Source organism: Pagrus major, chromosome 15, assembly GCF_040436345.1.
Source record: "Pagrus major chromosome 15, Pma_NU_1.0".
NCBI lineage: Eukaryota > Metazoa > Chordata > Actinopteri > Spariformes > Sparidae > Pagrus > Pagrus major.
In genome coordinates, this window is record NC_133229.1 from 11,463,770 (window position 1) to 11,491,224 (window position 27,455).

At 41.9% G+C, this 27,455-nt stretch overlaps 1 protein-coding gene across 1 annotated transcript in view; it reads left to right on the forward strand.

The window, feature by feature from the left end:
• Nucleotides 1-27,121, forward strand: part of micu1 (mitochondrial calcium uptake 1) — a 34,031-nt gene extending 6,910 nt beyond the window's left edge. Inside the window, exons 4-12 of the mRNA XM_073481885.1 lie at nucleotides 2,567-2,729; nucleotides 5,303-5,346; nucleotides 16,038-16,152; nucleotides 18,968-19,050; nucleotides 19,575-19,775; nucleotides 21,448-21,585; nucleotides 22,988-23,096; nucleotides 25,926-26,015; nucleotides 26,229-27,121. Coding sequence (XP_073337986.1) covers nucleotides 2,567-2,729; nucleotides 5,303-5,346; nucleotides 16,038-16,152; nucleotides 18,968-19,050; nucleotides 19,575-19,775; nucleotides 21,448-21,585; nucleotides 22,988-23,096; nucleotides 25,926-26,015; nucleotides 26,229-26,389 — 1,104 coding nt within the window. The 3' untranslated portion in view covers nucleotides 26,390-27,121. The remainder of the gene's footprint in view (nucleotides 1-2,566; nucleotides 2,730-5,302; nucleotides 5,347-16,037; nucleotides 16,153-18,967; nucleotides 19,051-19,574; nucleotides 19,776-21,447; nucleotides 21,586-22,987; nucleotides 23,097-25,925; nucleotides 26,016-26,228) is intronic.
• The last annotated feature ends 334 nt before the right edge of the window (nucleotides 27,122-27,455 follow it).

Here is a 27,455-nt window from a genome sequence, read left to right on the forward strand (position 1 = left end):
AGATTGAATTTTCTCAAACGAAATGTGATGCAATGGTTCATCTAACTTAGGGTTGTAGATTGAAAATTGCACAATCACTCTTGTCTCAGCAGGAGCCATAGTCTGCTGAAAGCATATAGATGTCTGGGGAGTTTTAGTGAATCACAGCACCACAGGATATACCAGTGTGTTGGTAAAAATAGGTTGTTTGTGCCAGCTCACTCACTATGTCAAATAGAAAGTCTCGGTTTGATAGAGCATACTGAGGAAAATTGTTTGTGCGTGTATGTGTGGAAATGTCTGCACATGTCCATCAGCACTTCAGACTGCCCTTACAATGGTTGAATGTTGATGGGGTTTACCATATGTGTGGTGAAAAGTACTTACATATGTCTTTAGAACATTTATTTGAGTTTTTGGTCTTTACATAAATATGTTTTTTACTTTTCTCTATAGGGACAATAGGACTTTCTGATTGATATCATTTTAAATGCAAAATTATGCAGCAGGGTGGAATTTTCACTCTAAAATGTGTTTTAAAATTCACTGCTTTCACCTGCTTACCTTTAAACTGATTTACCACTCTTGACTCAGATGTTGCACAACAGTCTTTGAAAATCCGAAGGGGAAAAAAAATGAATTAATATTTGGTGTGACTTGAATTTCACCCCCCTTTTTGTTAATGTGCAGTTTTTTGTAATGGAAGGAGAGAGCATGAATGGCTGAAAGCTCAAAAGAACAGGCTTGACTTTCCATCAGTGTGGGTGATGCTAAGATCAGTAGCTTGTAAATCTGAGGAGATGAAAGGCAGAGATGACAGAATACCCATCAGTCAGTCTCGCCAGTTTTTCCCTGCGACTGTCCTATAACCTCTCATCCATACACTGACGGTTGCCTCTTCTGGGGGACACACTCCTGGTGATTTCCCGAAAGACCAATAAGGTCTGCTAAAGAGGGGGAACCAACACAGAAGCACTTAATCATACCTACAGACTCAAGAAAAGAATCTTTGATCAAAGTCCCTGTATCTCTTTCACTCTTTCTGTTATCAACCTAAAGTGGATAATAGTCTCAAAAAGTTGAATCTTTCTTCCGCAGGGAGTTTGTATAGTGTAAACAATCATTCAGCGTCACATAAAGTACCTGCCTGTGTGGATTACAGCGGAGCCCAGCTCCCAAACATCGCTCTGTCAATTTCTATCTGCCACTTTGTGCTGAAAGGCAGATGGCAGTGTCAAGGCAAACATTGATGTGACTAATGTGTGTATCCGAGCTGAATAAATTCTTTTTTTTTTGTTGTATTTTCCAAAATGTTGGACTTTGGTATGTTAGCTGTGTCATGCTGTTAGCCTCATGGGTCATTGTCACAACCTTGTGTAGCTGTGTTAACCTGTCTGTCTTGATCCTGAAAAACACATTTCCTATTTTTATTTTGTGGTTGTTGTAGTCAGGAGGTTAATATACCTCCCCATTCTGACTGACAACTTGCTCTCCTGCTACCACCTGCTCCTTTATTCTAGTCACTCCTTCACACTCTCCACAGTCTCGTAACTCTCCCTCAGATTATTTACCTCGCAAAACACAGGACTGGAATATTGCTGGTCTGGATTTTTGATTTGGTTGGTGCTTGGGTATATGGTACTAATTTACACTGAAATTAGTGTGTATATGCAGGTTTTTTTAAACACTGGTAAACCCACAGAAATAGGTGATTGACTCCTTTTCCATTGCCAGTCGACTAGTTTGCCTTTCTGGGTTTTTTTTTTCTGGTGTGTCACATTCAATGACCACACCAGAAAACAGGGAACAGTTGTCAGCAGCATGGCCAATGAAATTTGTTTATTTGTTTATTTAAAGGATCCCCACTCGCTGATGCCATGGCAATCAGCTAATCTTTCTGGGGTCCACACTTGACATACACACATAAAATACATAGTAACATTAGCTGCTTTAATAAAATTACATTAATATATAATGATATAAAAAGCAACACTTTCATACAACACATTCATATACAGCTCAACAAGTCAGTCAACATTGAGTGTGCCTGTCTGTTTTTGCTTGTGTTTCATGTCGACGTCACAAAACGCCCAAATGGTGGACGTAGCAGATTATATTCCACATCAGACCACGTCCAGATGACGTTTAACTTGTTTTGAAATCAATAAAATTCTCAAATAGATATTGTTTTTTCCAGAACTGATGATGGAAGTAGCTAAGGAGTGAGAAATCTCGCTTCCTTCTCACCTCTGTTGAGAGTATCACATGCACAGTACCAATCAAGCAGCTGTCAATGCTTGGAGTGACATGGCAGCCACTGACAATGTAACGTTGGTTACTTTGTATCTTTTAGTCTCTCGCACCGACTGAAATATGTTTACATGCTGCTTGAACAGAGAAAGGGAAAAGTATTAACAAACCAGCATTCTTAAGCCAGCGCCACTATCCTTGATATACTATTTGCATGGTACCCTGTTGTTTTCATCACAGCAGATCAGAGTTGGAGGCCAGATGTTAGTGGTTGTTAGCAGGTTTTTTTTGTCCAATGTAAAAGGGGTATAATTGGCGTTTCTCGTTTGGTTGACAGGTGATGGAGTACGAGAACAGGATAAGAGCCTACTCCACTCCGGACAAGATTTTCCGCTACTTTGCCACCCTGAAGGTCATTGGTGAACACGGAGATGCTGAGGTCTACATGACGCCCCAGGACTTCATACGCTCCATCACACCTAATGAGAAGCAGCCTGAGAGTGAGTCTTCTCCCTTTCCTTCCACCAGTTTTGCTCCATCTATGACTTCTTCACACCCACTGGCGTTCTCCAGTTATTTTGTCAGATTTGGCTCCCTTTATCTGGTTCTGCAGAATCAAGTTGGGTATTAGACAGATTCTGTTCCTCATCCTGGATTTTGAATTGAAGTACACTCTTGCAACCTAGCTCATGTATCACTATCCAGGGTGAAATGTAGCAATGCTAAGACCATATAACTCCACTGGTTGAGAATTACCCAACACCAACACCCCATCCAGCCACAGGGACGCTTAGCACACGCTTAGCAGTTCAGGACTTACAGCAGTTCACGGTATAACTATCCCACCGACCATGTTCACAAGTATGAGGGGAGATAGGGAGGGAGGGAGGGAGGGTGTAAGTGACAGCACTGTCCAATCACGCTGTGTTGAGTGAGTCACAGCACAGCAGTTGGCGTATCAATTAACGGGTTCAAACCAGAGCAGATCTCAGACGTCACACATGGAGCCACTGAGAGATATTTGATCTCCAGCCATGGAGGGCTGGGATGGCATGGAGCTTAACTTGGCATAGATGTGTTTCAGCACCACTCTTGTCTTTATCTGTTATCCAGTTATTCAGCACTAAAATTCAGTTACATTTTTTTGACATTTTATTGTATTGGAGTATATTCTCCTCCATCACACACTTGGGTTTGAATTCCCATTGCGTCAGGACTATTACATCCCTCGAATTCATCCACAGTCAAGAAGGCAGGCCTGCAGTTAGCACTTGATAAGGACTTAGCCTGGCCCGTCACGTCTGCGCTGCCATTCCCGCTCACCTCAGCACTTCCATCTGTTAACCATACCCAAGACCTGGCCTAGCTTTGCCCCTGTTGGCCTTCCATTCTTAGACCTAGTGCTTCTTCTTCCCTCTTGACAATTCCCCAGCTCTTCCTCTCTTTATCCTGTCTCATCCCTTCCAAACTGGAATTAAAGTAACAATGAGCTGAGCTCTGTTGGATAAGAGAAGGTTCAGCAAAGCAGATGAAAAAGTCCAAGAAATGCTGCAGTTTGCGTCATAGCCAGCAATTTTAGCCCCAAACCAAGTGAGGTTAAATAGCAGACTCTTGAGTCAAGTCTGCTTTTGTTGTTCTAATACTCAGCAGATTTTCTGGCCCATAGATGATGAATAACCCATGGACTTGATAAAAAATGTATAAGATAGTTTTAGCCCACCTTTCATTTTAAAATTGTCGATTTTGGAAATACATACATGCCTAGATAGATGGAACAACTGTGTCCCAGTCAGAGGTTGGAGAGGTACAGGTACAGAGCCAAATGCTCCTTGTTTAGTGAAAATGTGACTTTTATGATGAGGATGTTGCCCCTGAAATATTTGGTAGTTCAGTTGTGTCGTTTCAAATTGTGTTAAAAAAGCTGCCATATTCAGGTGCATTTGGAACAGCCTTTGAAGTGGAACAGATCTCGAAATGTGGGTTTTATGTCCGCAATCCAGCCCCTGAGTTGGGAATCTCCGGTGATTTTAGTAACTGACCTGAAGTCAGAGTATAATTGACTAAGCAGAAGAAGGTGCAAGGCTATTTGCAGAGGTCTTCAGTGATTAGGTGATCTTTAATACAGATGAAGACAACTTCATACTAAATTATGATGCTCACTTAATTAGTGGTTCAATTTAATGAGATTAAACTCTAACCATCGCCCTCAAAATTAATCTGATTTGAGACTGTTTGATCAGGTCGGTGGTGTCACCAGTCTTTATATCGACACTCTTGGTTTTTTTCTCTCTAATTCTGCGTGCTTCATGTTACAGATGAGAACTGCAGCCTCGCACAAGAAAAATAATCTCCTCAACACGGTTAATTTGTCTGAATTATATTAGTTTGGAGGAGGAGGATTGTGTTTTTTACGCAAAAATTCATAAGTCATGCTTGAAGCATATTTGATTAAGTTTAGTAAAAGGGGAGAAAATCACATTTCACATCATCTTTGTTGGGAGCTGAATTGTATTCAGCTATGATATGAATTGTTGCCTTTTGCATATAAAGACATGACAGCAGTAAACCCAAAATAGGACTGACAAGACAAAAGACCAGAGCACAGTGACTCATTTTCCACTGATCTATATGTGTGCTTCATCAAGATCATTATTTTTTGTATGAGCATGATATAGTGAGTTGATTTCTGATGAATTCAAACACTATAAGATGCATGAAATACTATATAATATATAAATAGAAACACTGCATACTGTCAACCTCAGTGTGTGCGTCTGAACTGGATCTATAAAATAAACTGGTCGAGAGCTGTGTTCTAACTGATGATCAGAAGAGTCAAAGCTGAATGCTGTTGATTGTTTGTTTTAAAGAATTTGCAAAATGGAAATGGGGTGTTAATGACTATTATTAATCTCCAGCACATGTCAGTGATTACCAAAGGTTCAGTAATGACACCAACTGAATACATTTGCTTTGCTTCATGATGGGCATAAATCTTGATGCCCCCGCTGTGTAACTAGTCTGTCTCTCATCTCATCTGTTACATTATTTGTCTCATGTCTCTTTTTTTCAGATCTGGGCCTGGATCAGTTCATTGTGAAGCGCTACGATGGGAAGGTAAGAATTGTGCTTCTCCAAAGTGAACTTTTATCAGAAGTCTGTCCATTAACTCTTAATAATCAGATTGTCCTGATCCTATTTTCATACAGAAAAATGTAAGCAAACTAAGACTGCTTTAGATAATTAGGCTTTATAAGAATAAATTATATAATATATATATAATTTAAATATGCATAACCAGAAAAGATTATAGGTGAGGTTTTTATTCAGTCATTCAGTTTTAATTCAGTGCATTCAGTGTTGAGTCTCACTGCTTATGAATATGATATAATAATGTAATGAAATCCTGCAATGAGAGGAAATATATTCATGCTGAAATTGCATTGAAGAAAATGGATAAATAGAACTGGAACAATGTATAAATTGAGGTGATAAGTCAGTGTCATAGAAATACACAAATACTCATCAGGGGCAATGGGGTTACAGCATCATAAAAGCTTTTAAAACATGGAAAAAATAGATAACACCATTATGTTTTGTCAGCAAAGAGTGCGGAAATTAATAGAACAAATCTGAAAGAGCTAGCTATGAGAGTGTTAGCTGGCATTTCTGGGTTCACTTTGTTGTTTATAGGTGTATTTTTATCCACATTTCTGTTTATGTAAAATTTGCACAAGCTGGTGTCAAACTGAAATACTTCCATTGCAGGTACAAGATTTTTATAGGAGAGAAAAGGGAATGGTACAGACCTTTATATACTTATAAATTTGCTGAAAGGATGTTTATCACAGAACCTGTACACTGTTTATCTTTGCACTGCTGTCTGCTTTTCAACCCTAAACCCTAACTCATTATTTTCCAGTCACAGTTTTGCGAGTCTAGAGCAGATAATCAGAATATCTCACTTTCCTTATATAGTTTGAGCACAGACAAATAAGTTCAGACAAATGTTTACGAAGTAATGAAGAAATTTATTGTTTTTAACCGGTGCGCAGATCCTCTATCTGCCTTTAATCTCAGAGCATTTAGTTAGTTAGCGAATTCAGAAAAAGCCTTTCTCTTTAACAGAACAGCCGCACACTTAATCATTAAGAGGGATGTGTACAAAGTGGGCCTGCCCAGGAAATAATGACCTATTTAAAGACAGAAACAGCAGGTGAACTTTGGACAGGCCAGCCATCCCCCCACGGCCACAGATTGACTCTAAAAGGAGCTTGTCTCTGTGCCCTAAATGCTAACATTTCTCTGTTCACAGTCATGAAAATGGAACCCATTAGTATAAATCATCAACATCATTATTTTCATTACTGCCTCCCTTGATATTGATTTGTGACCATTACTGCCCTCTCACTGATCCCAGGGAGCATCTCTCACACCCAGTAGCCAACCATTCTCATTCATTTAGTATTCACTAATCATCAGTGTGGTGATTGTAGTTTCTAACCTCATTAAAAGATCAAAATCCATCTGCCCCTAGGCTGGGATGATGAAAAATACATAGTACCTCATCTCCAGGTTGACGTCACATGAGCCACACCAAGTCAGTGAGTTAAAAGAGAGAACCTTTGTCACAACTTTCCTCTTTAACTCACTGCTGCAACTAATTCTTGATTTCACTAAGCCTTGTGTTTTTAAAAAAAAAGCATATCGACCAAAGAGCTTTAGCTATACATCTATCAAAAGTAAATGTGAAAATCTGTAATGGCCAGAAATCGAAATGGAACACATTCACTGCTCATTTATGGCCCGTGGCTGCTTATGTAAATGCCATCCATATCTCCAGGCCTCGCGTCGCCTTTATTTGCCAGGCAAATCTGTGGACACATGGTTTCCTCTGATACTGTATTTAGCTTTGGTTGTCCCCTGAGATTTTCCTGCCATGGCCCGAGTGCCACGAGAGCTCCCCTCCCTCGCTGGCCCTGCCCAATCCTTTTTCATCCCAAGACACGTGCCTCCTCCTCATTGGCTTAATGGGCACCCCTATCTAGTTGGTATGAGGAATAAGCCATTACTGTTTCCTGCCAAGAAGCCATGAAATCTAGTTCACATGAAACTTGAAAGTGCACTGAATTAGACCTAGATGAAATGGCCACAGCCTGCACAATATCTGTAGTGTATGTAAAGTATATCATAAAGTTGATGGAGGGTGTAGTTAAGAACAAGGGAGCCTTTCAGCTGGGGGTTGGGTGGTAAACTGCAATGAAGGTCGATGGTTGAGAGGTGTTGTACAGTATTGTGTGAGAGCGCGAGAAAGTCCTCTGTGTCTCACTTCCTCACGTTTAATTTAGAAATAGCCTACCGAGAGACTTCAGCGAGTCACATGCATACTGTTTGGCCGCTGTTAAGTGTTTAAAAATGTGCGTGTTATAAACCTCTCACTTACATCCCCCTCCCCCGCCCCCTCCTGCTGATACTAATTTGTTCCAGGTTCAGTGTGTATTTACACATTATGTTCCCTATATGGTTTTTAAACAGCTGCTGTTCATATTGACTCACCTTGTTTGTTTTATTTCAATTTTCCTGTACAGAGGAACAGTTATTTTAGAAGTCTTTAAACAGGATTGCTCGTGTTTACTGCTGTTAATTCACTTCATCTCTGTGTTTTCTCCTACTGCTCTGCTCATGTGGACATGCATTCAGCTGCTATAATCTTATGTTGTTGTCACTCGACGTTGCCATTGTTGACTGTTGATGATTCTCTCCTGCTCTTATCAGCCGTCCTCTCTCATTCACATAACGAGTAATCCCCTCATTTTCTCTCTCTTCCCCCTCCTCGTAAATAACCATCGTCCTCAACTCCCCGTCTCCCAAAATCCCCACTTTTTCTCTGTCTCCCTCCTCCAAATCATTCCATCTACTGATGCGCATTCTCCACCCCCTCCTCCTCCCCTCCTCTTCTGTCTCCCTCTCTCCCCCCTGACCCTCCCTCCTCATCTCCTTCTCGATCTGCCCCTCCCTCTCTGCAGGACTTCTGGCAGGTATGGGGTGCGTGCCGAGCAGCATGTGTGCACCTGAATGAAAAACTGCACTTTGTAGTCACTTCCTACTCCCTCTTTCTCATTTATACCTTTTCCCTCTTCTTCCACTTACTTCTCTGTATTTTTTTCAATCTTTTGATTACTCACGCTCGCACTCCTCTGTTGTAATATGGAGGGCATAGCTATTCACTGCTGTTAGTTCAGGGGAACAGCTAAGTAAGTAGTTTTTCTGTATTTAACCACTTCTCAGCTTCAGCAAGTGTTAAAACAGAGTCGTGGCCTCAGTTGACTTAATGACCGCCGTTGATAGGACAGCAGCCAAACTGTACATTTAGTTGTATAACAAGAAATCTATAGACTGGTAATAACATGTTGAATTAACATCTTACTTTTCTCTCAGTGTATACGTGCTGTAGGGGTTGCACACAGCCTGAGGAGGAAGTCAAACAGTATGAGGAATTGAATAAAACACCACCACTGTATTTTCTCTTACAGTAAGGCAGAATCTATCATGGCCACGGAAATGACTTCTGTCTGGTTAAGAGTTCAACCACAGTGCAAAAGTACATTAAACTGCAGAAACTAAACAGTGCTTATGTTGCTAACCATGGTCTGTTTTGCTGTCAGCCATTTTTAAAGTAGCTACAAGGAACTTTAGACTTTGATTCTTGTGAACAAAAGTGGTATGAGCACTCCCCACGGCCTGTCTCAAGATCTTAATCTGGCTAGTGTGCACTTGTTTTGGAAGTGAGTTAAAGAAAAACGCAACATATTTTTAATCCTATTTTTCTTTTTTAAACACAGCTGCTGGCAGGATTTGTATTTATGGGGTAATGTATCTATTTTGGGCTATATAAGATGAATAATTGTAATATGATGATGGTGAAACAAAGTAAACTTGCCATACCACCAGACTACAGAGCAGCTGTGAGACCCCTCAATTTATCCTCAGCACTCTGCCATAAAAATAAGTTTAATTTTAAGACTTAGAATACATCTTGGTGACGGGCATTAAGAATAACTATAATTACTATACAGAAATGGTCAGTTTTTTCGCAGATGGTCTTGTTTGCCCATGTAGGTCATATGGAACCATTGTTATTAAATTGAAACTGTTTCATAACCACTTCAAAGTTACTTCTAGTATGTTTAAACACATTTTAAAGATGGTTGATGGTAGCCGGCCATTGTATAAGCATAATAATACACTCTGAGATGTCTTAATATGGAAATTAACAAATTTGGTGGAGTCGTGGTTTTCGCCTCTGCCTTATTGTTAATTTCACATACCAGGACACTTAAGTTGCTTCTGTCACTTACATAAATGTGTATGAGTTGGTTCATTTTAGCATTTACTTGCTCCTGGTTAGGGATGCTCCAAAATGTTGATGTCATGAGTACATCTGAGAAACCTTTTGTGATGCAAATGTTCTGATATACACATTTATGTTGCTAAGTGTAGATAAATGAGCCCTGACCTATAAGCTTTATCTACTAAATGATTTGGCCTTTAAGCAGGTCTGAATGTCTCCGTCAGTCAGGATGAATAATGTGAAGATAAGCCAAGTGCAGCAAAGGGCAGGTTACAACCTGCATACTATATAATGACGGGGAGTGTCCAAAACCGAAGCAGGCACACACCCCATTGTGTGTTCACTTGTATCAAATATGCAAGTCGTACTCTGTATTGTAACTGGTCATAATGTTTTAGACCTCCCCGGTGCTCTTTGTATAGCTTGTTGGAAACAGCTGCGTGCCATGCCCTCCCTGCTGAATAATTGAAAGTGAAGACTTTAGATTTTGCTTCTACAGGGATTATTAAATGCTGCAGCACTGCTCCATAATTTACACGCTAGTCAGAGCCAAAGTTCACATACATTTATAGTCAACTTTTAAGGAGAATGTCATGTTGTACAAAACTGAAATGCAAAGAGCAGCTGAAATTCATGAGGAAGTTTTATTGGTCAATGCCAAATCATTACAGTGCTGTTCCCCTGCGCTCCCTCTGTCTTGCTTTTATAAACCTTTTCTCTGCATCTTTTCATCTCTTCTGAGAAATATCAGTTCTAGCTCTAAATACGCTTTGGCACTCTGGCCTTTTTCCCCCAGCATGCACTGCTCTTTTGCCTGTGTCTTATGGAGAAACTAAGCTGGTGGTGGCGCCCCCTATCTGCGCATGGTGGCATCACAGGGTGGTTTTTGGACCTAGAAAATGGCTCTGTTAGCTAACGTCAAGGCTGTGTTGATGTGCTTGATAACCTTCACAAATCCATCCTCTGGATTGTTCAGATGTCAGTGCTGCATGATTTCTGTAGAGCATGGTTCAGACTCAATGATGGCAGGACTTGGTCTGTATATCTAAAAATGTATCCAAACTGTTCCTCCATCCTGTGGCCCTCTCTGTATGTAAAGCCACAGCGTCTGTCGTGTGACCTGCTGTGACTGGGAGAGGACACCTGTCACTCAGAGGGAGTGCAGAGGGGGGCTGCTCCAATGGAAACAAGCCTCTTGTCACACCAACTGTTGTCATGTTCACTCTCTCTGATTTCCCAGGAAGCTTCCAAGGGCTGCTGTTTGGACTGTCACTGCTCTATTGCTCTTCTTTGCCCTCTCTGTCAATTTTTGGCTATATAAAAGCTGACACACACTTCAATGCTCTCTATCTCTTATCCTAATCTACAGTAATAGAGGTTGGGTTGTCTGTACACCTGGTCAGCTAATTCGGTTCCCTCTCTCCACTTTTGAGACAGCTGCTATTCCTCAGCGACCGAAATTTGTTTATTAAGCGTTCCACATCAGGGTCCATTATTCTGATTGTGCTCCCAGAATAATTATGAGTTATTAACAGTGCACCTGCTCTGCAGTTACCCACGGGACCAGAGGTAGCAAGCTAATACATTAGTGTTTTCTCCACCCACACACCCACCAGCTTGCTCACCTACAGACTGTGGTGTTTTGGTCCCAAAGTATCATCATGAACACTGATGAAAATATTCACTCTTGGCCTCTCTGGTGGTCAAGGATGGATTTTCAAAGCAGAGTAGTAATGGTAGAGTCACGAAAAACATCCTTATTTATTTATTGTTAAATTGTTAACGCATAGTCTAAATTGCAATCTCTTATTTTCTCAACTCTGAAATTCCCTATAGAGCCATTTGAAATAATCTATGAATTCCTCTACTTAAAACACAGTATTGCATTAAAGCCAGTTCATTTTGGCACAAGCGTCTCATTCGCCATGATGTAGCATTGTATACAGCATGTCACCCAAGAAAGAGAAGTAATTTGTCCAGTCAGCATTTAGATTAATTCGATCTAAAATACTCAGCTTGCCCACCCCTACGTTGAATCATTAACTGTGTGTGTGGTTTTCTTTGGGGCTTGGATGGAGACGGCGCTCTAGTTGTTAGTGTTACACTGTGAGGGCTTTCCAGCACCATTCAGGAATGTCAGACTCAGACCCGGATTGACTTTCCCCCTCAAGCAGGTCATCCTGAATTCCCTTTCCCCCGAAACTCAAGTCTCTTATTGTACCTGCCAGAGTGGCAGTCGCCCCCAGACCTACCCTGTCACACAGAGCGGCATAAAGGCACTGATCCATTTTTAATGCATTTGTCTCGCCCCCCTCTTTCTCTTTTTTTTCACTCCACGCTGCCCGTCTGTCACACACCGTACTTCTCTCTCTTTTTTTAAAGTAAGCATGAGCATTACTATTACATTATGTAAGCATATCCCCACTGGTTTAGCGCTCCAGTACTCCAAGTTCCATCGAGACTCACCTGAACAAAAGACGAGAGGTCGCTCAGGGACAGGCATCACTCAAGCACGCACACACTCCCACGCACATGAATCTATTGAGAGCTTGAGCTTTTCATCTTAAGTCGCAGGTCTTAGCCGAGATCCATAAATTCATCACTTCATTGTGATGATCAGAGGAGACTGTGCGGACAACAGAGTCATATGATATTATGTTAAAAATAATTTTGCCTTTAGTGGGATAATTAATATTTTAAAGGTTTACCACACAAAAAACTATGCGGCTTATATCTTTCATCATCCGCTTCCCTCTTCTCCTCTCTCTTGTTATCAGGGCGTCTGCAGCTGCAGTGTTGGATAGGGTCACAGATCCAATCAGTAACAACGCACTGCAGTCTGTACAGTGGTGTTGGAGAGGGCCAAATCTAAGCTGCCATCAGCTCCTAAGCCAAGTTTGCGGCCACACAAAGTGCTGGTGGAGCAGTGTAAATAACAACGCTAGCAGAAAATGGATGGTTGGCACATGCCATATCTCTACTATCCAAATGTCCACCTAAGATCACTGCAGTATAGTGTGCTAAATTATGTCTCATCTCAACCACAGTCATTTTAACAGCTGCCTGTTTTCTTTTATTCTGACATGATGATGCAGGATGTTTGCCTCCTCATCAGCACAGCTGTGATATAATTGAACCCATCAGAGCAACATTGCCATGTGCTTGATTTGAGCATTTAAAGTTGTTCATTGTCTAAATTTGTGTGGAAGTAAAAGAAAGCCACAAATGAAGATCATTATTAAGCTTTGGTCATTTGCTGAGACATTTTCTACAGTCAGAGATAATATAGAAGCTGGGGTATGTACTGTAAATGTGTTGCTACAAGCACATAATTCCTAAGTTTGGGGTTTTAAAAATGAAATGAGAGAATCCAAAAGACCTTATTAAGCAGTCCAAGTTTTTAAGTATGTCACTTTCAGTGGTGTGCCTGGAAAGTATTTCTTAGCCGCTCATGTGAAATGAGCAGTAAGAGATTTTGCCCCATTTGCATGCGAGCCTCTGGCCCTGCTTGACTTACATTGGTCTCATTTGTTGGACTCTTTAAGCTTGGGCTAGTTGAAATTTGGCCAGGGCAGCTATCAGGGCTGCGTTGTAGCCTGGTGCACTGGAGAGATTAGCCCTGACCAGACCCTTAACCCCGCCTGTGTGTGTATATGACAGCAGTACATTTGACTGCCCAGCCGGCAGCTCTGTCAGCACTGCGTTTCTGCTTCATCTCACAGGCTAGTCGGTTTGTTCAGTCCGTCATCTGGACGCAGCCCCTGGACTTTGCCGTAGCGTAGCTGACACACACAGACATATATGAACACATGAGCGGGCTCAAGGCAAAGATTTAAAAAGACCATACTGACACGGCTATGAAGTTGACACTGAATAACAGACACACACGCTGGCAGATCAGGCAATAGCTAATAATTAACTTGAGCGCTGCAGCAATTAGGATTATAGTCATTTGAAGATCAGTGCTTTGGGAAAAATCTGGGATGACTGTTAAATACCGACTTCAGATTAGTTGGGGTACTGTTTGTGATTGCAGCAGCATGTTTTATAGTTATAATTTCCTTTGGGTTGATGAATCAAAACTGCTAAAAGACAAGACTGATATCACTTACCTGAATCATGTTTGTATTTTTTGTGCTGTTGAGTGGTTTGTTGCTGCACCCAGTGTATCATAACTTCAGTGGGAAGCTGAGGCTTTCACCAGTGACAGAAAGATGGAGGATGAAGGAGAGAATAGGACACGATCACATAGCAGAGCCTTGAGCTGCACGGAAAAAGGCTTTAAAGCCAAGATGAAACCCACAGCGCAGTTTGATATACACAGTTGCCATACCTCTGTGTGGGCTTTAGAGACTGCACAGTGTTACATCATGCATTTGTTATCGGGGTCCACCCTTCGGCCCTTTGGACTTACTTCCTTGAATGTCGTTTTAGCCATTCCGCGGGGCTGTTTTTGTCCTTGACTCAGGACGCTGTAAAAAATTAGTTATTATGCATAATGTGCTCTGTGCCTCTGTTCTGATCATTAGAATGAGGCGGTGTGTTTATGTCTCTCATCTGTGTAGTCGTGTCTGTTTGGGCGTGAGTGCGTGCGCCACTGGAAAACACGCCCGTGCAGTTGTGTTTGTTTCCTGTTTTGTGGAATGGCGTTCAGACTCTGGCTCACCTCAGGCCCAGGGGGGCATACTGTGTGTGTGTGTCATCGCTCTGAACTCGGAGGCCAATACCAACCTCTATTACTGTCACCCACTCTCACTTTCTCTTTTTACTCTTTCTATAAATTCTCACTTTCCCTTTCTTGTAATCTCTCACACTTTTACACATGCAAACACCTGAAAGCTTCAACTCTCGTGGCACCAAGAGTTCAATTTTTCCCTTTGTTATCTCTGTCTATTTCTTTCTTTACACCTAAAATAACTATTTTTTCTCTCTCACCTCACCCTCTCTCTCCCACTCCCTTCTCCCCTTATACTGTAAATGTAGTCAATAATAAATGTTACAGTAGAAACCACCCTTTTTCTATATTTGGATCACTGACATTTAACAGTCCAGATAGACACGAATTGGGGCTAGTGATAAATTCTATAAGCTTATACCAGTTGTCTTTATTAGCCATTGTACAGTCTCTATCTCATGAGGAGGGAGTCGGTGTATGGGGAAAGAATTTGGTCATGTTATGCTATTGAGGGGGATGCCACCAAAGTTTAGTCTTCAGATATGTTTTACTACGTCCTTTTTAAGAGAGAATAATGGACTAGCTGTCATTTGCAATGTGCACTCATACAGCTCATTTAACAATATTAGGAATACTAATAGGAAAGATGGAAAAAGGAAACAGACAATAAGGTATAAATGATTATAATAACAGCCTTTTTATTGGAGCTGCCTTACTTTGTATTTTCAGTGTTTGCTTGATCCTTTCAAGTTTTGGCAGCAGTGTTGTTCATGCATGCGAACGTTAATTACAGACTACAGGGACGGCAAGACGTATTTGAATTCTTGACTTGAGTGGTATCCCCCAATTATCTTGTTTTGAGCAAGATGTTTTCTCTGTGTTTGTGTGTGTGTGCGCCACAATATGAATGCACATGCTTGTGTTTGTTGTTCAAGGCCCTGCTAAAGACAGCAGAGGCCACGCTGTTCTCTAACAGTTGTTTCTCCTCCTTCCTCCTCCTCTGAATTGGACCTCTTACAGACGGAGGTAACTCCACGCGGGCTCAGCGTGGCCCAGTCTATCCCCCCCCACACACGCACACACACCCCCAAGGCATGCTCTGTCCGTCTGTCCACTCTGTTTGGTGGAGTGTCCTACAAGTTGGACTCTGTCTTTCAAGTCTTTATCACTGATTTGTAGTGTGCATGTGGTTAAGTCTTTACTTTCATGCAATGCTGTGAATATACACATGCTGCCAGGAGAAAACTTCAGTTAACTGTACGTTTGTGTGAACGAGTGAGCTAAAGTCACTTTGTTTCTAATGATTAATACATTTGGGTTGTGTTACAGATATGGTTAATCAATAGCGTGTGTTTGTGCTACAGTCTCTCGTGATGTTTTCCCTTTCTGTTTGTGTCGCACTGTGAGTACAGCCTCTGGTGGATAACGTGTGTTTTGTACTTGAACTGACCACAGACTAATTGTCCGTCACTACCACCCTCACCTGCCTGTACAGCTTCATGTGTATGCAGCATTTGCATGACTGTTATTGTGATGAACCGCCTAATCATATTGTCATCCTGAATGCACCAGGGCTGCTTTTAATGTGTGTGGAAGTACACTGTGTGTGTACGTTTCTGTGTTTGAGCATAGCTGGTCTCTGATTGAGCGTCAGACACACATAATGGCTTTCACACACATACAAAGCCACACCTGGGGCAGCTGTAGAAGCTATAAGGCCTGTGCTGAATCATGTGAAATGTTTTTAATAGAACTTTTTTTTTTCCTGACCTGGATGAGCAGAAGATCGCCCAGGAGCGGGAGAAGTTTGCAGATGAGGACAGCATATTTTACACACTGGGAGAATGTGGTCTTATCTCCTTCTCTGACTACATCTTCCTCACCACTGTGCTGTCAAGTAAGTACTTTACTGAACTTTACAGACATCCCATTACGGTCTGTCATCGTTTAAGAGCCCAGACACATCAAACTGATATTAAAGAAGTAGTGTTGTTGAAGGCAGACTGTTGAATTGCCTCACATCGCCAAAAAGCAGCTCATTAACACACTGTTAAGACTATAGCCGACGCCCAACAGGGTCATACCTTCTGCACCTATCGGTATCAAAAAGAGACACCGGAAGACTCTGGACTGCGAGTTAAAAAAAGTTATGATAAAGGAGCGTTTTTGACACATTTGTTGCTAATATAGTAACTTCTATCCAAGAATATGTCTGATTAAAAAGTTGCAAATGGCACTGGTGAAGACAAAACTGCACAAATTGAGTGAAATCAATGTGACCGGATGCACTTAGCTGAACAGCCAATTGGAGTGATTTCTCTCCCCGCCAATTCAACTTGCTCAACCGGCCAAAAAGCCACCAACATGTGCTGACAAGTACCAACAGCGTGGGACATGCAGCAACAACTGGTGATATAGACTTTTGCCAACAGCCAACAGCCTGGTGTGTCAGGGCCCTAAGGCCAGAAACATGGTCCACGCAAGCGCAAGCTCCAGTCTAACCATCGCAGCCTGCGGGCACTCTTGCACGAAACACCAAAAGAAAGCTGACCCTTCCTGCTTTGGTTCTCTTCTGTTCAGAACAACCACGACAGTAGGAACAGAAATTTGTTACCTCCTCCGGAGTGTAACAGCGAGCATTGAGTATGTTCATTAGGGATCCATGTGTCGGCATCTTCATTCTCGTACTTGCATGGACCATGTTTCTGACCTAAGTCTTACCATAAATCGGATTAGAGCTGCAACAAATAATCAATTAATCAATAAGTTGTCAACTAATAAATGAATTGCCAACTATACTGATAAATGATAAATCATCAAATTTCAAATTTTCCAAAATGGTATTATTAGCCAGGTTACAAATCTGGCTGCCTGTTCAGAATGATCTCCAGTTCTGTCAAAGCTAATAACGTGTATCTGTCTGTCGAGCTAGCTGCTTTGGAGTTGTTGTGTTTCACAGAATCAGTTTGTTTTAGCTGGAGAGCATCGGCTGTGGACACAGGGAGTCAATTTCACATTAAAGCCTCCTTTCTGAATGTGTCAAAAAGATCATGATAATGAAAATGAAGCTCTGACTCCTTCCTCTAGTAAAATTTTATCCCCCAGCTTAGCTCCAACATTTATTATAATCCGTTCATATGGAGAAAGTCTCCGGGGAAGTTCTCAAGGACAAGTCATTTTTAAGCAGACAGGGCAGGGTGCCTTATGGTTCGTTTCAATCCATTTAGCACGGCCACAAAAATAGTACAAAGGAGGACATATTTTGCCCAACAGGCCTCAAGGTGGTTCATATTTACTGCTTTTATACAGTCTGAATCTTTAGACTTAAGACAAGACAAGATTAATCCTTAATATATCCCTTGGAGGAGTTGGCCTGTTAAAGCTGTGAATGGTTATACTGTAGTGCAGTAGTAAAAAAATGAAGTTGTGTGTGTGTAGATACTTTTTGGGGTCTGTGTTTGAGTGTAGGGATTATAACCTATATACACATAGTCTGACACCAAAGAACAGGTCGCTGTAAAAAACAAAAACCTTAATATATTGGCATAAATGGCTACATTAATTTATATAAATGTACTGTAGTCACAACATGAAATGTATGCAATATGGAATAGTTGTAAAGATTAAATCGAAAACTTTTTTTTATTCAACAAGGATACAGGATTTTGATTAAATTTAACCTGTGAACGAGTAGCCCATATGTCTGTTATGCAAAGTGTACATTGCATTCACATAAAAATTCTACAGAGGGCCATGTGTATCGGATTCAGCGTATGCCGAAAATGTCAATATGTTCACATTCATTAAAGGAGCTCAAAGACAGATTGGATAGATGCTGTATTTAAAACTGGATGAGGGAACAGTTTGTCCAACCATTTCCCATTTTCATTTGTTCTGTCACCATCAGACTGTGAGTGCTGCGGGAGCCTTGTTATCATGCAGGTCATGTGGTCATTGAATGAAGTGTGTATTACTAGCAGATATACGGGAAATGCGATTTGCAAAAAGTGTGCAGATGCAGTGTAGTCCAGTCCAGATTAGCCCAAATTGACAGATTTTATATGACAATCCTAAAATAAATGTAATACTGCTTCACCTGAAGAGAGATGGTCCCTATTCTCAGAGACTATTTGTACTATCTGTTTTTTCACCGCCTGCTTAGAAATTCTCTCTGCTTCAATGAGTTTCAGCAGTGCTGGTAGTTTCGGCATCATTTAATTGCAGCCGTGTGTAAAAGGGTTTTTCTTGCCCATTGAACTCTTGAATCTAAAAAGATTCAATTCTTTTGAGCTGCCTCATAGTTGTGATTATCTCTGAAGTGATAAAAGAAGTTGGGCAGTTATTTGGGCACCACATTATGAACGATTTTATGGGTAAGTCCCAACTTGATTTGTAAAACTCTTTTTTTTCTTTCTAACTGGGAGCCAGTTAAGTGGTTGAAAATATGCTGTGCAACGTCTGTTATAGCAGCTCTGCTGTCTGCACACGGGGAGGCAGACTGTTCAGTTTGATGGCTACTGGCTCTAAAAAGAGCATCTAAATCACCCCATGTTGCACTACTGGGGGGTTAAGATGAAAGCTGAAGATGTTGCAGTTTATGTGTAATGGCCGAGTCAGTATTGAACTCTTTAGCTGTTGTCTGGGTCGATTTAGGGCGAAATGTTGTTTTCTTATTGTGTTGTATTGATTTCTGAATTTGTTTTTGTGTCCAGCTCCCCAGAGGAACTTTGAGATTGCCTTCAAGATGTTTGATCTGAACGGTGACGGAGAGGTGGATCTGGAAGAGTTTGACCAGGTTAGATCAGCAGCACGTGACACACAGATACACATTAAATCGACTCATTTGAAGGAGACACAAGGTTAAAACAACCAGCCCACATGTATGGACTGTACCTTAATATCTACATTAGCTTTTCATTGCATCAGAGTAACCAATAACACACACTGACAGGCAATAAAGGAAGGCATTGATATGGGTCACTGTGACATTTTCTCAGAGGGAAATGGTAAGTGCTGTGCTATGCACTCTGTGGTATATCAGTATCTCTAATACTGGATCTGATAGGGTTTATGATGTAGTATTACTTGTCCAGTGTTATTCAGATAGATTAAACTGCTTTGCTATACAAAGCAACCAAGTATATAGCCTTGTACTTTAAATGTAGTAATCTCACACAAACCTCATATTGTAGACATAACACAATTTCTATAAGACTTTTATTAGCGTCATATAATTTAGAAAGTGAACAGTCATAACTGCTTCTAAAACCTAGTCTACGTATTCATCCTGGTTGACATTAGACTCTTCTACATCCTCAGGTCCAGAGCATCATTCGTTCCCAGACCAGTATGGGCATGCGACACCGCGACCGCTCCACCACAGGAAACACCCTGAAGACAGCTGGCTGCAGCTCTGCTCTCACCACCTACTTCTTCGGAGAAGACCTTAAGGGAAAACTCACCATCGGCAGCTTTCTGGAGTTTCAGAAGAAACTGCAGCATGATGTGCTCAAACTAGAGGTAATGAAAGAGAAAAGGGAACAAGCAGAGGATGAGAGTGTTCTTCACCTACTGGTTTACTGCACTATGGTGTACAATCACAATGATTTAATTTGAATGTTATGGCTTTGCTGGAATCTTAAATTTTAGTCTCGTCTGCACCCATTCAGGGACTGCTCATGAAAATTGACAGCTTCCTAATTAGTCCCACAGTAAACAGACAAATAAACCAAAAAATGTTGAAGAGCCTGGGGAGAGGTGAGGAGGCAGTGACAGGTAAGAGTTATGCACAATACAAAGGAAAACAAGATGACAGATGTGCTGCGTGGATTGTCTGTCAGTGTCACTCTCTCAAAGCTGTGACAGTTAAGAATAAAAGCCATCTTGAGTGACATCATACCCCCTCCACTGCCTCCACAGCAAGAGCAACTGATCAGTGCTGTTGAACATATGGTTATTCTAATCTTTTTAATCAGCGTGGGTAGTGCCTAACTGATACACTGAAGCAAAATGAGCTCCAAGAACAGGAGTCTGAGCATTTGCCAGAAACGAAGCACTATCTGTCAGGTCTTAATGATACCACGATGCTCAGAGGGGGGAATCGTAACACCACAGATAAGGTCCATACAAACATGTAATCCCGTTCCTCAAGTTGTACTATCATGCTTGCCCTGACTCCTCTCTGTCTATTTGCTGAGGCTGCAGCTAACCCTGGGCCATATTTCACCAGCTTTAGCTGCTTTCTGCAGAACTCCTTCGATTACTTGAAATGAGAGAAGGAGTTACAGAAACAAAACTAAACAGGAATATGTGAAAAAAAGTGACTTATTTTCCCTTATTCTTGTTTTTACGCCTTAGTGTTGGTGATGTTTTTGGATTGTCTGTCTGTCTGCAAGCATGTCCTATTCTTGTAAATGCAATAACTCATGAACGCCTTGAGGGAATTTTTCAAGTATGGCACAAAATTTAACTTGGACTCAAGGATAAATGGATTAGATTTTGGTGTGAACACTGTTCACTTCCTGCTCAGCACCAAACAGTAGACGGACACAGTTAGTGACTTGTTGGTGAACATAGTGGAGCACTGGCAACTAAAGAGAGTGATATTACCCTCAGGAATTGGTAAAGATCCAAACAGGAGCAAACAGAGAGTGAACCAGTTTTCCATATCAACTCCCATTTTTCAATGTTGTGGTCAAAGCTTGTTCCCACTGCCCCCAATGGCTAAAAAAAACACTTATCGCAAGTTTAATGTGACCTAACCTCACAATACCTCCACGGGTGTGTAACATGGTAAGGTCACCCCTGAAATGTTCACTCCGAGCTTGTTTTGGCTTAGTCATGAGCAGCCCGTTGCGAGTGCTACAAATTAACATTTTGAGAGGTCGGCACGTTCCGAGAGAAAGGAGGGAGGGGAGCCGTGTGGCTGTCGACACAGCCTCGGACATAAATCGACTGGATTGACCTGACACAACCAAGGCCCACTGCTGCTAAGCCGTGCTCCAGTGGGACATTGTAAAAAAAAATGCACATGCAGATTTTATGTCACCAACGCCAGCTCCAAGCATGATTCAACTTGAAGCCTGACACCAGTATTTACTGTTTCCCATCTCCTGAAGCCTTCCTCCTCTTATTAATTTGTTTGTCCCTCTGCACTCAATCTTCATCTTGTGTCTCTTCTTCCCCCATGCAGTTCGAGAGGAACGATCCTGTGAATGGCAGAATCAGCGAGAGACAGTTTGGGGGCATGCTGCTAGCCTATAGTGGCGTCCAGTCTCGTAAACTCAAGCAGATGCAGAAGGGCTTGAAGAAGATGTTTAAGGATGCACAGGTAGATAAATCGGTTCCTATTCATGCTTTCACACAACTCTGACATAACTGATTGGTACTCTGTGGTTATATATGTGTGAGGATGTGTGACAGCTGTGTGCCTGAGGGAAAAGGAAATTGTCATGAGACATGGTGAGTGTGAGAGACTGGATCGGTGATGATACATCAACAGGAGAGGACAGCGCATTCGAAGCCTGACGTTATACAACGTCACACTTACTCTCTCTACTATCCTCTACCTTTGTTTGTGGTAACCAAATACAGCGCAGCAAGTGTTCAACAGAAAGACATAATCAGTCCTCCATCTGTCTTTGATCTTCTTAATACACCCTTTCTCTGTCAGTGTCCCAGCCTCACACTCTTTCAACTTTCAGTTTTTCTCCTATCAGTCACTCAGTCATGCAAGAGACTTCTCACTCTCTGTCTTTTACCAAACCACCACATTGCTCAGAGCAAATAAAATGACTCCTCTGGGACAAACCAAACAGAGAAAAAATGTTAAAATATTCAAGACACAGAGTGCTTGAAGCCAACTTCAGTATACACCTATCCCTTCCCTATTTTCTTGGCTTTGCATGAACTTTGGTTTCACGCTGGCTTTGCCTAACAGTAATGAGCCCCATCAGTCAGTTGACTGAAGTTACGCCCATGCATATCCTGTTCCAAGAGGTGTCGCAGCAAAATACCTCCCATTTCCTTTTTTTTTTTAAAGTAAGCATCACATAATACCTTGTTGGTATACAATAAAGCACCACAGATGTCAGACTGAGCCATGATGAGGCAAGTTTGATTGTTAAATGGAGTGATTAGCAAAAAACTGAAAGCAGGGAAGCTGCCGTTCCTCCCGGGCATGAGGAAAATGATGAGGTTGGGTGCCGCCAGAGTTGTGTCTCTCTGGGGAATTAAACTGCAGTAAGGATCTCTTTCTCTCTTCCCCTCTCTCAGCGTATACACTCTGTTTCCATCCCGCTCTCTGTCTGTCAGCGTTGGCATAACCTGTAATATAAATGAGAAAAAGTGTTATTTACTGCCTCAGACCAGCTGCTCACTTTTCTTTGTAAATGAGCTCATCAGCAGCGTGGCAGATGTGTGTGTGCATCTGTTTATGTGTACATGTATATGTGTGTCTAAGGCCGTCTGTTTCCCTTTCCATCTAAGACGCACCGTTCATCCATGTGTGTCGACTGTTTCTGCCCACTTCCTCTCCTTGTTTGTGTCACACTGCTGAGCTGCTCCCAAAATGTCATTGTGTAGTAGTCGCAGCTCTTGTCGTGACAATATTTGGCTGATTTTTCACAGGATTGCAGTGCTCCAGTGGCTCAGGTAAAACTGCAGAAATGATTTGTTCCTGATTTGTCACAGGCTCTCACAGCCAGACTTTTGTATTGTCCTGTCTTGTGCAGGGCATCACATTCGAGGAGGTGGAGAATTTCTTCACTTTCCTAAAGAACGTGAATGACGTGGACACGGCGCTGAGTTTCTACCACATGGCTGGAGCCTCCATAGACAAAGGTACACGCACATTTGCCCTTTTCCTCTGACATTCTCCCTTTCCTCCTAATTGTTCCCCCATTTAGACCCTGAACTGTTGTCACTTTCATCCCCTACTGTCAGAGCTGTTAACACTCAGCCAGCTATATCCGCTTCCAACATCTCTTTTTGCCTGGCTTTGCTCCCAGTCCTTGCTCAGCCATTTGTCATCTGTTTTGTCCGTCCGTCCATCCATCCATCCATTTATCTGCTGCCTCTTCCTCCAGGCATGCAGGAGAGTGCATGCTTAAATCCAAGATTCACGAACATGCACACATGACGGATCGCTTCCTATTTCGATGGTGCCTGCTACTGATGCCCACTGACACATGCCAGCATCATCAGTGGGGGAGGGAGAGGTGGGTTTGGACTGGGCTGACACATGGTTACATGGTTGCTCTTTTCTTTCCAAGCACCACGAAGGGTGTTTCATATGTAAACAGGCAGCTAGAGGGTTTAACCACCACAACCAAAGTACCCTAAAGCAATATGTTAAAATGGTAATCCATAAGAGTGCCTTCATAATAAAAGGCACCCCTTGTTTAGCTTTTAATGTGAAGCAGCTACGGTAGGATGCTCAGTTTGCATCAACACTAACTGAACACAGCCCCAACAGAGTTATGAGAGTGAACACTGAATTGAATGTAAGTGCATTAAGTGGCTATTGCAGAAGAAAATGCAGATTATAAATAGTATCATAAATTCAGTTTAATTTAATACAGATCTTATTATAGGATTGTGACTGCAAATTGTGTCTGGAATTAACTTTTTGACTTATCAGCTGAGTTGACTATTCACCAACCATGCACACTTTTTACCGGCGTAAAAATAAAGGCATATAGGTATGACTTCAGTATTTAATTAAAAACAACTGCTGCAGTAAAACAAGTTAAAATATCACAAAGGTAGTTACTTGGGGACCTGATAGATAAGACTACTGTGGAGTTTGCTGATAACAATTTGATTTGATTTTTATAGAATATTTAAAATCTGCCTACGTAGAAATGAATGGGATATTGTTATTGACATGGTGACATACTGTGATGTCAAAAAGTCACAAAGGCGAGACTATTGATAAGGTGTTTCGTGAGTAGTGGTTTCTGTGGCAAAGAGGAGTATATAAAACCCTGTAGCGAAAGAACTAGAAAGTAATTACAGATGTAGGTATGTAATTCAGCAAAGCAAATAAGAAAAAAACAACAAGCCTGGCGCCATACGAGTGATCATTTTTGGATGTGCACATGAACGCACCATGAAGTACCTGTGTCTATGTCAAACTGTGACACAGACAGCAGAGCAGAATCAGCTCGCCCGGGAATGAAACCAAAACTCAGTAGAGAGCTTGGTTGTTATTACATTTACCCGTCAGATATTCTTGGGAGATTTAACCGCAGAATGGAAAATCTACCTGCATTAGACGCTTGTGGAGTGTTAATTTCAGGACCTGACTGTCAATATCAGAGTGATAGTTGAGTGTGGTTGACCCTGCGTTGTCACCCATGAATAATGTGTCTACAGTGGTTATTCAACAAGACAAATTACCAAGTGTCATTAAATCAGTCATATTTCATTTATCTTCTTCAACACATTAATTTTCCTGAATTCATTCTTCTGTCAGATCCGAACAATGAAAGTCAATTGAATGTGAGAGCAGCACAGGCAGCGAGGACCTGTAGCTTTTACAATATGGATATAATTTGATGAGTTAATGTTTTCTTCATTCATCGCAGTGATTCAGCCCTTCAATAGGCCTCCATATGTTTTCTGTCAGTACATCCATTAGTACTGATTCACTGATGTAACAGCAGCTGCTTTAAGGGAGTGCACAGTCAACCCTTAGGTGCTTGTTTCCAGTGTACAGTTTCAGCTGCATGTCTACACCAGCCATCTAGCAAGCCTGTGTGTGTGTGTGTGTGTGTGTGTGTGTGTGTGTGTGTGTGTGTGTGTGTGTGTGTGTGTGTGTGTGTGTGTGTGTGTGTGTGTGTGTGTGTGTGTGTGTGTGTGTGTGTGTGTGTGTGTGTGTGTGTGTGTGTGTGTGTGTGTGTGTGTTGTGGAGGAATACAGAAAACATCAGGCTGCTGTGGGTTCATGGAGAGCTGCCAGGCATACGTCCGCAAATTATCTCCATCCTCCAACTCTTCAAGCCTGAAGCAGCTCTCGTTTTTCTCCATTGTCTTCTACATCTGCGTTTCTCCTTTTCATCTCTTTCATCTGGCTCACAAATCGGATGATTTCACACCCTTTTAGTGCAGTGTCTCGTATGTAGGTCTGTTATCTGCAACTGCACATTGTCTTTTCTTAAAGGTAGAGAAGAAGGCCACTGAAGTGACTCTAGGTGGAGTGATTCAGCTGTTTTTGCGGGGAGATTTCTCAGATGTAATTCTTTTCATCCCTGCCCTCTCCTCTTTCTCATACTCCTCCATTTGTGTTTCTTCGCCTTTTGAAGTCTGGTAATCAATCATACTGGCTGGAACTATGGAGTTTTATTTATTTGTTTTCTTCAAATGACCCTGAAGCTTTTATTTTCCGCCATCTCTTTCTCAATTTTCTTAGTTAGTTTTGTTCTCAGCTGGACGTCCTGATGTGTCTCCTCTTCCTCCTCCTCCTCCTCTCAGCCTCTTCTTTCTGTTTTTCCTGTCTATCAGATAAGAGTCTCCCTGTGAATGGGAGCCCTGCCTGCTATTGATCGCCAGCAGTTTGGCTTGCACACAATGTCCTCCACATGGGCCATTTATGAGCTGGCTCGTGGGATTCGCACCTCTATTACTCTACCTCACTAACGGTGAATCTCTCTATCTGCGCTTCTGTCAGTTACCATGAAGCAGGTGGCCCGCACTGTCGCCAAAGTGGAGCTGTCAGATCACGTGTGCGACGTGGTGTTCGCTCTCTTCGACTGTGACGGTAAGTACCTGTTTGTCCATCATCATCGCTCTTCCCTGCAAATGTTTATTGAAAGCAAATAATGCCTCCTCTGCTCTGACAGGTGGAAATCTTCAATAAATAGAAGTCATCTCCTGCTCTTACTCACTCTCCTTCTATTATTTCATCATCTCTCCCCTGTCCATCGCCCCGCTCTCCCTCCTCCTCTCTCCCCTGCCTGTCTGTCTTCCTCAGGGAATGGAGAACTTAGTAATAAGGAGTTCATAGCCATTATGAAGCAGCGGCTGATGCGTGGGCTGGAGAAACCCAAAGACATGGGCTTCACTCGTCTGGTGCGCGCCATGTGGAAGTGTGCCCAGGATACCGCCTGGGACTTCGCCACACCAAAGACATAATAGAGACGTGGGGCAACGTGTGAGCGGGGAGAGAAAAGACGGCGTGCGAATAAAACAACAACAACAACAGCAGTAGCATCAAAGACGCCCTCCTTCAACTGGTCGTGAGAATTTAAACAGACAATTAATGCAACAAACTCATTAGGACTGCAGCTCTGAGGGTCATAATCAATCGTTAATGCATGTCGCTGTAGTTCACACTATCAATATAGTGACTGAAGCATGCTGACGCAGCGCAGTGTGTCCTGAAAGGCTTCTCTAGCATACCTCTCCAAGGCATCATGGGTAGTTGTATATTTGAAAGCGTACAAAATGTATATGTTTATTTTTGTCATACTCTATAGAAGAATGCTGGGTCAGCAGATGACTGTGTGACCCTTTGTCAGACGCTAAAAACGGCACTTTTATATCGATGTTTAACATGTTTTACTGCAAAAGGCGAGACACCAAGTGGGATCGATCTTCTTTGACCTTCAGCTGTGTAATTGCCGCAGTATGTCTGTTCTATACTGACAACAGACCCTTTTTTATTTCTTCAGTTGGACGTATTCTTGTTAGCTCCAGCTGCATCTTTACTCCTATCATTCTGTTTCCATAAAAGATCAATGATGCTTGTCTCGCTCTACAATTTACTGTTCAAAGTGTGTACTCTGCTAATTATTATTGCTCACTGAAACACTTTATATAAGATGGATGTTAAAAGAAATGCTCTATTAAAGATGTTTTTCATAATGTGAACTGAGCTTTATTATGAAAAACTGTGTTCTGCTCGACTTTGTTGGATTGTTGTCCTGCACAGCGGGGGATTAGCGCGACAAATCAAGGGGTACAGAGGAAGTCATTTTTTTTTTATGTATAATGAAATGGGGTGTAAGATTTTCAGGTAGAAATGCACGGCTAATTGTATGCTGCGGCTTTGAGAATGTGCCAGAAGAAGAAAAAGATGGTAATGTGTGTGTATGTATGTGTGCAAGAGCAGTCAGCAGTTTTTATCTAATTGAAATGGACGGGATGGGCAGTCCTCGGCCTCTGCTGCCCATTAAAAGATTGTCCTGCAGCCCCTCCG